The sequence below is a fragment of the Malurus melanocephalus genome, unplaced genomic scaffold, assembly GCF_030028575.1.
Source record: "Malurus melanocephalus ecotype Western Australia unplaced genomic scaffold, MMel_1.1 scaffold_943, whole genome shotgun sequence".
Lineage (NCBI taxonomy): Eukaryota > Metazoa > Chordata > Aves > Passeriformes > Maluridae > Malurus > Malurus melanocephalus.
Genome location: NW_026624175.1, coordinates 1 through 10,297, shown reverse-complemented (window position 1 = coordinate 10,297; position 10,297 = coordinate 1). Strand labels below are relative to the sequence as shown.

Genomic DNA, 10,297 nt, shown 5'->3' with positions numbered 1-10,297 from the left:
GCCTGGGCACTCGATCCATGGCACAAACTGCTGGCATGGGAAGGGGAGGGCCCACAGCCCTTGGCAGGGGCAGCCTGGGGTGAGCAGAGAGGGCACCCTACAGCCTCACAGGCTGGGAAATGTCAGCTCCCTTCGGATTTCCAACACCACCGGCTGCTGCCATGGTGCTGCTCCTGGCCACAGTTCCAGGAGGGCTGCTGGAAGCTGAAAGGCTGGACTTGCCTTTGCTCGTGATCGCTTGTGATCGCTGACACCTGACAGGGCCTTTCCCAATGGCAGAGCAAGGTTTGGCCAGACAGACACAACAGCCCAGCCCAGCCCTGTCCCTGGCTGGGAGTGCAGTCCTGCTCAGGCTGGGMTGTGCAGAGGGATCTGCTGGGCTGTGGGAGCAAATTCCCACTGTGAGTGATTGTGCCCTTCTTACATCCATACAGACTCCCATGGAACGTGCACACACGTGCAGCCTGTTGTTCCTGGATAGGCTCTGGAGTGCAGCAGGAGCAGAGTGGTCTCAGTGCCTCCTCTCCTGAGGAGCTGACCACTGCCCTTCCCTGGACCCTCACAACCACACAAGTCAGGTGTGCTATGCCCCTGCAGTGGGCAGCTCCAGCCCTCAGCTTGCATTTTCTTTGGAAGCAAAGGGCTGGGCGGTTCAGTGCCAGGTCAGAGCTCTGGGAAAAGCCACTTCAACTGTCAAGGATGGGCAGTAGCTGCCAGAGCAAGCAGGATACCAGTGGGAGGTGAGATCGCTCAGGCCACCAGCCACTCCTGAGCCCTGTRGCCAGTCCTYGCCCAGCCTCAGCCCAGGGCTGGTACAAAGTAAGAGCTGACCTGTGGTGCTGGGGCTGAGTGGCACCCCCCTCCCTCAATAGCTGCCCCCAGCCCTGTTCCAYTGTAGTCCCACACCCAAAACATGATGCTCCAGCCAGGATCTGCCACAGTGCACCAGGCTGGGCCAGGGAGAGAGCCCAAGGGAAAAGCACAGCTGGGTCAGCTCCCAGGAAAGGGGGCACCACAGCCCTGGGAAACAAGGCATGAATGAAGGAGGATCTGCACCAAGGCACCAACAGGTGAGCCCTCAGAAATGCTGCTGCTGGCAAGGGGCCAGAAAGGACACAGCACTGGCACCACAATCACAAATGGCAACATCAYCCAGASGAACCCACTTCTTGKCCAACCAGATTTATTATTCAAGTCCAAAGACAAAGCAGCTGGAGACTCACGCGCAGCAGCAGCTTGARGGGGAGGCCTGGCCCTGGAGTCAGAGCGGTGCTGAAAGTGGGCGCTGGGTCAGGCACCCTGGGAGCTCAGAGTGCAGGACTGCAGGAGCACAGGAGCGCAGCACAGGTCACCTCACAGCAAACAGGCACCCAGAGCACGATGCAGCRCAGAGCCAAGGCACACCCTTCCTCTCGCAGCCCCTCCATTCCCCTCAGTTCACAGGATTAGTGTTCTCGTGGTGGGCAACACCGTCACAAAAAAGGCTGGAGCAGCAGGGCTGAGCCCGTGGGGCAGGAGGAGCATTCAGGAGGAGCACACTGCWCTAATGGCAGCTGTGCCCAAGGAGAGCATCGAGCAGTGACCCCAGCACATCCCCGGCTCACCCTGCTCGGGCCAAACCAGTGCCAGAGTTTCACCCTGTAACAGCCCTGGAAATAACAGTCCACGTTCACCCCATGTTCCCCCATGTTCATCGGGAGCAGCATTTTCCAGCTATCTGGAGTCTTACAACTGCACAAGGAGTGTGGTTTGCTGCTGCTCCGGCCTGGGCAGTTTCCCTCACCCACAAGTGATGTAGTCACATTGCTGCAGCTCCTCTCTGTTTCACACATTTCACTGATTTGCTGCAGGCCAGCATCACCCTGTGCTGAGCTCAGCTCCAATCCTGCTCCCCCAGCCCAAGCAGGGCTGTAGCATTGTTTGTGGCAGCACAAACACAGGGCTTTGCAAAGACATTTTTCAAGGCTTGTGGAAATGAATCCATGTGTGCCCCAGGGCAGTGTGTCCTGGCTTTCAGGATGGGCTCAGCTCAAACCACAGCTGGTGCAGGAGCTGCTCCTGCACCCTGCTCCACTCCCCGGTGGTTAGAAATAAAAATGGATCAATTTAACAACACAGACATAATCACTTCACCCTTCTTTGGTACAGACACTGGCCAYAAGCACCAACTGGGACACTGACACCACAAGCACAGGGCACACTGAGTCCAGGAGCTGCTCACAGATTCTGTTCTGCTATGCAACAAAACCAAAAAAAGAAAAAAAGGAAAAAAAACAGGAAACACTTCCCAAGAACTGCTCCCAGCCATGTGCCCACAATTCTTGCTGCTTTTTAAACACACACTGTACTCAGAATTAATTTTATCCTTCGAGAGTCCAACTTGGAAATCACCAGCTACCGCTTCCGCTCGCCTTTCTGTGTTCGTTTCTTCTCCTTCTCCTTCCTCTCCTGCTTGGCCAGCTTGTCCTTCTCCCGCTGGAGTTTATCCTGCTCTTTCTTCTTCTGGAACTCATCCCGCARTAGCTCCCGCTCCAGCTTTCTGGCRTTCAGGACATCCTCCACGTTGGTGTTTCGGAACAGCGCTGGGGTGGGATAAGGACCAACAACGCTCTGGCTGAGGCCGTGTGAGACAGTGCCTGTGGCACGTGAGGGGTTTGTTCCACTTTCCCCCTCATCTTCTGACTCCCTGCTTCCTCACCAGGCAGAAAGGAGAAGGAATCTCTGATTGCGTAAACAGATAGAAAAGTCAGGCTGAAAAAACATCCACTCCTAGAGAAGGAAGGGTCTGGAGCACAAGTCCAGCTCAGAGAGCTGGGGGGGCTCAGCCTGGAGAAAAGGAGGTTTGGGGGCACCTTCTGGCTCTGCACAGCTCCCTGACAGGAGAGGGCAGCCAGGCAGGGATGGGGCTCTGCTCCCAGAGAACATGGGACAGGATGAGAGGAAACAGCTTCAAGTTATGTCAGTGAAGGTTTAGGCTGGATATTGGGRAAACTACTTCATGGAAAGAGTGGTCAGGCATTGGAACAGGCCAGCCAGTGCAGTGGTGAAGTCCCCATCCCTAGAGAGGTTTAAAAGATCTGTGGATATGGCACTTGGAAACATGGGGCAGTGATGGCCTTGGCAGTGCTGGGGGAATGGTTGCACTCAATTAAGAAGGCTTTTCCAATCTTAATGATTCTATGGGTTTTTTTCCTAGAAAAAGGAGGTTGCCAACTGGTTCTTAAGACTGGTGTGTAAAAATACATGCCAAACCTCTACAAAGCTGAAAGGAAGAAAACACACGGGGTCCAGCCTCGATTGGACTCATTGCAGCTGTGTGCGACATGTCTGAGCACATACACCTACATATATGTGTGTTTGTGCACTTACACACATGTCCCTAATGCAGGGATAAGAATAATTCATGTTTCATATTTAATTGTGTGATACAACCTGCTTCCATCTTAAATTTGCCAGCTGGGAGCTYAAGGACTATCTCAATTCAGAGACAGACACAGGGTCCTGCCCACCCTGAGTGTTTGCTGCACCACAGCCCAAGAAGCTTCATTCCTGACACGATTTCCCTCTCTGGACAACAGTAAACATTAATCTCATGCTCTGGGAACACTGTCCTTATCRATAAGCATGTTCTGTGAAGCTGCAAGGAGGTGTACGAGGGAAAAGGGAGGAGAGGAAAACAAGGGCAGGGTTGGTGTGAGCGCTGCACACAGAGCWCATGGACATGTCACTGTCACTGTGAGCAAGGTCAGGGTACACGGAGAGAAAAACCAATCCCCAACTTTAAAAGGTAGCCCTAAAGAAACAGGGAGATCAGCAGAGGGAAAGAAGGATGAGAAACTCACTGTGGAGGCTGCCTGCCTGACAAACAGCCTGAGTCACCAGGAATTCAAAGGATACATTTTTCTGATCCAATATTTACTGCTGTCGTCGATCCATCCTGTTCATCCCCACCAGTGTGATAATTAAGGAAACACAGACATCAGTAATGAACTTGTGCCTCTCTACAGCCACACTTCACTCAGAATACCTCAAATAACAACTTTATAAAGCCAGGAAGGAGCAGCTGGACTCTCACAGACCATGCAGGGACAACCCTCACCCCCAGCTCCTGCTGCTCCAAGGGCAGATGCGGTTCCCTACGATTCACTCTGCTGGGCAGGGAAGAGCTCGTTCTTCAGCACCACAAAGAGTTAACTTCTAACCCTCCCACTCCACRCACTCTCTCTGTAAAGGATTCTTTCAGCAGATTTCTCCTGGGAAAGCAAGAGAGAAGCTCAGTACCAACTGCTGAAGGATGGGGGCATTCACTGTTCTGCCACACACCTGGGCTGGGCAGTCTCACAAACACCCTCCCAGGAGCATCTGCTCACAGCACTACACAAGAAGCTTGCATGCCTTGTCCATGAAAGTTAGTTTATCATGAAGGAAGACTGCAAAGCTTCCCCAGCTCTCCCAGCAGACCCTGCAAAGCTGGGAAGGTGTTGTTGTTTTAGGACGTTTAGAAGAGGCACTGTCCTTCATGGCCCCAAGCAGTGCAGGAAAAGGATATTCCTCCTCGTCGGTCACGTTGGCGTACTGGGCCAGAAGCGCAGCCTTCCTCTGCTTCTCCTCCTGGGACACCTCCTTGGGCTTCACCACGATCCTGGCCTGCTTCTCCATCATGCTGGCGATGGCCTGGACCTCATCTGGCAGGAGAGGAGTGACAGTGTCAGCCCAGGCCACTGACAGGGCCACCCAGCTCCTGGTGCTTCCTCCCTCTGCAGCCCCACCCACGGTCAGCGCCCGTGTCCTGCACGGACACTGTCCTGGGGAAAATGTACCCAGCAGGAGAGGTCTCACCCAAAAACACCCCCCGAGCTTTCCAAAGGCCACTGGTGGTGCTGTCAAAGCCAGCTGCTTTGGGGAATTCCAGCGGGGATCTGGGAAAAATGGAGCTGCTGATGTGACACCGAGTGACTGGCTTGGGCCAGCATGGGACTGACACCCTGAGGTGACACGAAGGGACTGGCTTGGGCCAGCATGGGGCTGACACCCTGACGTGACATCAACTTCTCCCTTCAAGGGAGAATTCCCTGTGCTGTGCCCAGCCACCATGAGACACTTGTTATTCCTGGAGTGAGGCAAGTTTCACAATGAAGCTGGAATCAGGCAGGCTCTGGCTAATGAAAATCCATTTGACTCCAAATCACATTCTTTTCTGCATCAAAGCACCTTAATAAGTTTATTTAAGTATGTACTTAACCCCCATCAAAGAGATATGCTGAAAACCTGAAGTAAGAGATCAGTTCCATGTCTCCCTTTCTTTCCAAGAGAAACTAACAACTGATTTACCTTTTTAACACTGAAATTCTGCTGCCCATTTCCTAAAATGACATGTGGGTTTTGACACCGATTTTCTTTTTAGTCTGTTAATCACTTATCCTCAGGACTCTTGCTACTCTGAGTGCATACAGACTTCAGTGGGGATTTATCCTTTATGGAACCCCAGTGAAATAATTACACCCTCGAATTCCATGAACCCAGACACACTGTGCTGCCTTTTAATGACAAGAAAAATCTCTGCTGGTGAGCACTGGCAGGAGCAGGAGGAGCCCAGCAGCAGCTCCAGCAATCCTAGTCACTTGTCCCCAAGAGGAATTTATTTTATTTAAYGCATAGAACAGCATTAACTTCTCCCTGTCCCCAGCCAAAGCAAGGTCAGGCCAAGAACAGACTTCCAGAATTTTTTGAGAAAACCACTGAGCTGCTGTGTGGTAGATCTGCTGTGTCCACGCAGGGGGAGAGGAGAGGGGGATGCTGGGGCTGATCCARTGACAAGGGACTTGCTGCAGAGCCATTCCTGGGTGACACGGGGCACTGACAATGTGCTGTTTGCAACCAGAGGCAACAAGATGCAAAGCAAACACAAAGCAGCATTTAGCCCAAAGGGACATTCCATTGTCACGGTCTCTGGCCACATCTGTGTCACCGCAATGTCACTGATCCTTTGTCCATCCTTCCAGCACCCAGCTCCAGTGGGTCCAGAGCCCTGCACAGGGACCAGGACAAACTTCCCCAGGGAACGAGGACAAGGTGAGGTCTTGGCTCAAGACCTTTGTCCTCTTCAGCTGAGGACAAGGATGGATTCAGGGAGGGGACACAGGAATAGTGGGACTGCACCCACTGTGGCTGGGGAAGGAGGGGGAGAGTTTATCAGCAGCCTCAAAGAGCTTCCTGTGGAAAAAAGCAAGTATTTGTACAAAAAAGAGGAGTTGTAAGGAAAAATGTTGGAAGAGGAAATGCACTGTGTGAGTGGGGTGAGCAGCAGCAGCAGGGACAGCCCAGAGCTCAGCAGGGACAGCCCAGAGCTCAGCAGGGACAGCTGCAGTTGTATAAAGCAGCTGCTTTCCACACTGGCATTAACAGAAGCAGCAAAGGTTTCTATACTGTAATAGCTGCAGTGCCAGCACTAAACAGAGACAGCCCTGGACGTGCTGAGAAAGGAGTCACTGAAAAAAATACTGAATGGTTTGGGTTGGACCTTAATGACCATCTCACCAGAAAAAAAAAAAATCCTATAGAAAAAAACCCAAACAAAAAGAAAAACCCACACAAAAAACCCCACCACCAAGTCAAAAACCAACAACAGGCCAAAACCCAAACAAACAAAAACCCCACAAAAAGAAAACAAACAAAAAGCACTCTCCCCCTACAGGATGTCAAACCCAAAGAGCAGCAAATGCTGGGGCAGCCCAAAATGAAACTGCTCATCCCCATTGCAGATAAAACAGTAACTGAGCAGCAGTGAATGAGAGGCAGGTCAGACACGAGGGCAGCGTTGGTTTAACTCCTGCCAGGACAAACACAAAGTTCCCCTTGTGGTAAGGCCCCACAGGTCACCCCACACTGAGCACCAGGGCACAGCATCCCGAGGCACAGCACTCTACCTTCTTTCTCCTCTTTGGCATCAACGACCTGAGAGTCAGACCATCTGTCCATGACCTCCCTGCACACATCGTTCAAGAGATCTTCTTCCTAGGAAGGGAAAAGAGACTCCTCAGTCTTGGAACAGAGTTTGCTGCTTGAAACCAGCACCAGGCAGACCGCAAAAGCCCTGGCTGCAAAGGCTCTGCATGCCCAACAGTCAGCTCAGGAATATGGCTTTTCCCCCCAAATCTGCTTGTTAAACACACACAGGACTCTGGTTACCCTGGAACGACACACAATGACACCATGTCTGGTCACTGTGCACATGAACGCTGTGCCCAGCCAAGGAGGCCATGGTGGATCTTCACTCCCGAATCCTCCTGCCCAGCATCCTCTCTCTTCCTGAGCAGGGCCACAGGGAAGTGCTCAGTGCCACCTCCATGCTAAGCTCACTASAGGGAAGAAATTACACTGGACAAATCGTGGGTGAGGGCCAGTCACCACAGAGCTGAAACCACTGTGGTGGTACTGACAGACCATCACCTCCACCAGCAGGGACACTCTGCTCCCCTTTAACCTGCCTGGAACATTAAACACAACCTAGAGGAGGCAGTGGGACACATCCACACTGCTCCAACATGGACCTCCAGGGCTGCAGGGGCACAGCTGCCTCACCCTGGTCTTCCCCATGGAATCCCAGAGGAATCTCAGCCCTGGTGCCTGGAGCAGCTCCTGCCCCTCCCATCTCGCTGGCCCTGGTGCTGTTCCTCTCACATGTTCTCACTCCTCTCTCCAYCTGTGCTTCTGCAGGTGGTTGGGTTTTTTTCCCCTGCTTAAATTTGTTACTGGAAGGTGCTGAATGTCTTGAAGCTGACTGGCATTTGCTGCATGGGACAGCCAAGCACCACTGATGGGGGGTCACAGAGCTCAGGGGACAGCACCAAATAGTTTCAAACAAACAAGAAATTATCTTGATTTGGAGTTCAGTAAAAACAGAGAAAAATTAGCCACAGAGCATACAAGTGAAGCAGATTCTCTCTGGTTTAAAGAGAAGAACTGGACAGAAACAGTTTTAAGTTTCTTAGTTAGAAATGGTGACATCTGAATAAATTCATTCACTAGTGCATGACATAATCAGGACTGAGGAACCATGGACATGAGAGCAGATGTCACCTTATTTTAATAAGATTTGTGAAATACAAACAAGTAAACAAAAAACAAAAAAAAAACCCTGTAATTTGTGTACAGAACTAGGAGAAAAGACTTGGCAAAGAAAGTGCCAAATTCACTAAATTAAAGATTGTTTCAAAAGTCAATATAGAAATAAGCACAGAATCTAAAATAAAGGGAAAAAAAAGAAATTAAAAAAGAACAGACTATGAAGAGTAATTATAAAGTCTGAAGGTTCAAGAGACGAAAATGTTTTACAGGAATGGCAGAAAAATCAAACTGGAAACTGCAAATGAGGCTCAACTCAGCTGTGACTGTGGCATAGAGGGAACAGGCTGTGGTGTGACAGGGACAGCCCAGGACTCCGGGGACATGGGAACCCCACAGGTGCTCAGTCCTGGCAGCTGCAACACAGAAGGGAACTCAGCACTGAGGAGAAAAGGGGAAACAGCAGAAAATCAGGGATGAGTATCAGGGATGGGGTCAGTGGCAGGGCTAGCCAGCACTGCTCACACAGGACACACTCCCCAGGCCTGGACACGGTTAGGCACAGTCACAGTGATGGAATGAAGTCTGGTAATTACAGGGAAGTTAATTAACCTCGGCTACTGCACAGCATCACAGATGTCTGGCTCTATCCCTCACACTGGCAGGATGCACCCTTTGCTTCTCTGCCTCTTTTAGGCTCAAAGCTGAACTGCTATACTTGAACGAGCTCACTGCTGGCACCCCAGGGTGGGGAGGGGACAGGGACATCAGGGGAGGACGCTGTGACTTTTAGGAAACCCTTCTGGAATGGCACAGTCCGTGTACAGAAGGCATGGTGTCATACAATGACAAAAAGCTGATTGTACCCACCCAGTCCCTCTGGGTGCTGTGCTCCCACACTGATATTTTGGGAGGAAATCAGCGACAGCCACTGAGCCGACAGTCACCAACACCAGCACCACTCATGATTTAACATTTTACACTATGAAACACCCATTGATAAAAAATCCCGAGACACAGACACTGGAGAAATCACACAAGGAGGATTATCGAAGAGAAATCCTTTCCTGCACTCTGCTGACTCCCAGGAATTTGGCAGAGGCAAGCCCAGCCCACCCCTAAGCTCAGCCACGGCTGTTCCCGTCCGTCCCGGCTCCGGCCGGATCTGGTTCCTGGCACACAACACGTGTGAGGCACCAGAGCACCGCCCCACACACTCCTGCCAGAGGATTTATCATCAAAAGTCACCTCTCAACCCCACCTGGGCGCTGCCAGCTGRTGAACCCTGAGCCCTGCACGCAAAYAAAGCGGATCCCTGTATCCCCCACCAACAGCAAGTGCCCCGAGCCCGGCACAGACCCCCTTCGCAGGCAACAACACCCCCAAACAATGAACCAAAAACCCCTCAAGGGTCCCGGGTGGGACAAGAAAAGCCCCTGGAGGTGTGTGTCCCCCCGGGAAGGGGCTGATCCACTCCGGAAAGGGGCTTATGCACCCCGGGAAGGGAGAGCTGCACCCCGAGGCTGCAGGGGAGCCGCCCCGCCCGTCCTCCCCGCCAGACCCACTGAGCCCCCGGGCCCATCGAGACCACGACCACCCGTCGGCGTGTGGGCTGCAGGGGAGCCCCGGCGGGAGCTGGGCACGCTCATCGGCGTGGGGCGGACGGCGAGATCCCCCCGCCCGAGGGACSCCCGCCCCTCACCAGGCAGGCGGCCAGGACGGCCCGCAGCGCTTCCAGCCGCTCCTCGTCGCTCTCCTCCTCCCGCAACAGCCCCTCGATGTAGGCGCCGTACACGGCGCGGTCCAGCCCCAGCGCGTCCAGCCGCTCTGCGAGCCAGGCTGGAAACGGCGGCGGGTCCGGCACCGGGATCAGGGCCGCGATCGGGATCGGCGCCGCGGCCGCGGCTGCCCCGCCGGGCGCTGCCATCTTGGGCCTTGGGAGGAGGGGGATGGCGGCCGCGGAGGGACAAACTTGCGGCGCCGGCGGGAGCGGCGGGAGCCGGGGGAGCGGGGGTCGGTGCCGGTGCGGCCGTGCCCGGACGGGAGCGGCGGGACCGGGCGGGCGGCCCGGTGTGCTTGGTGTGTCCCGTGTGCTCCGTGTGCCCCCTGCCCCCCTGGCACAGCTTCCCCTTCCTCCGGAGAGCGGCTTGGCGGGGAGCGGAGCGTCCCTGTGCGGCCGCCGTGCGGGGCGGGGCGGGCGGCGGAATTTAAACACGGACGAGCGGCGGGATCC

General features: G+C 53.7%; 1 protein-coding gene across 1 annotated transcript; it reads right to left on the bottom strand.

The window, feature by feature from the left end:
- Nucleotides 1–1,146: 1,146 nt before the first annotated feature.
- On the bottom strand, nt 1,147–10,231 carry LOC130585668 (coiled-coil domain-containing protein 43). Its single transcript, XM_057386268.1, has 5 exons — nt 9,767–10,231; nt 6,927–7,014; nt 4,550–4,685; nt 3,898–3,953; nt 1,147–2,582 (listed from the first exon to the last, which is right to left on the bottom strand). Exons 1-5 carry the CDS (start codon nt 9,989–9,991, stop codon nt 2,395–2,397), a joined length of 693 nt encoding a protein of 230 aa, XP_057242251.1. The 5' UTR covers nt 9,992–10,231; the 3' UTR covers nt 1,147–2,394.
- Nucleotides 10,232–10,297: the final 66 nt, after the last annotated feature.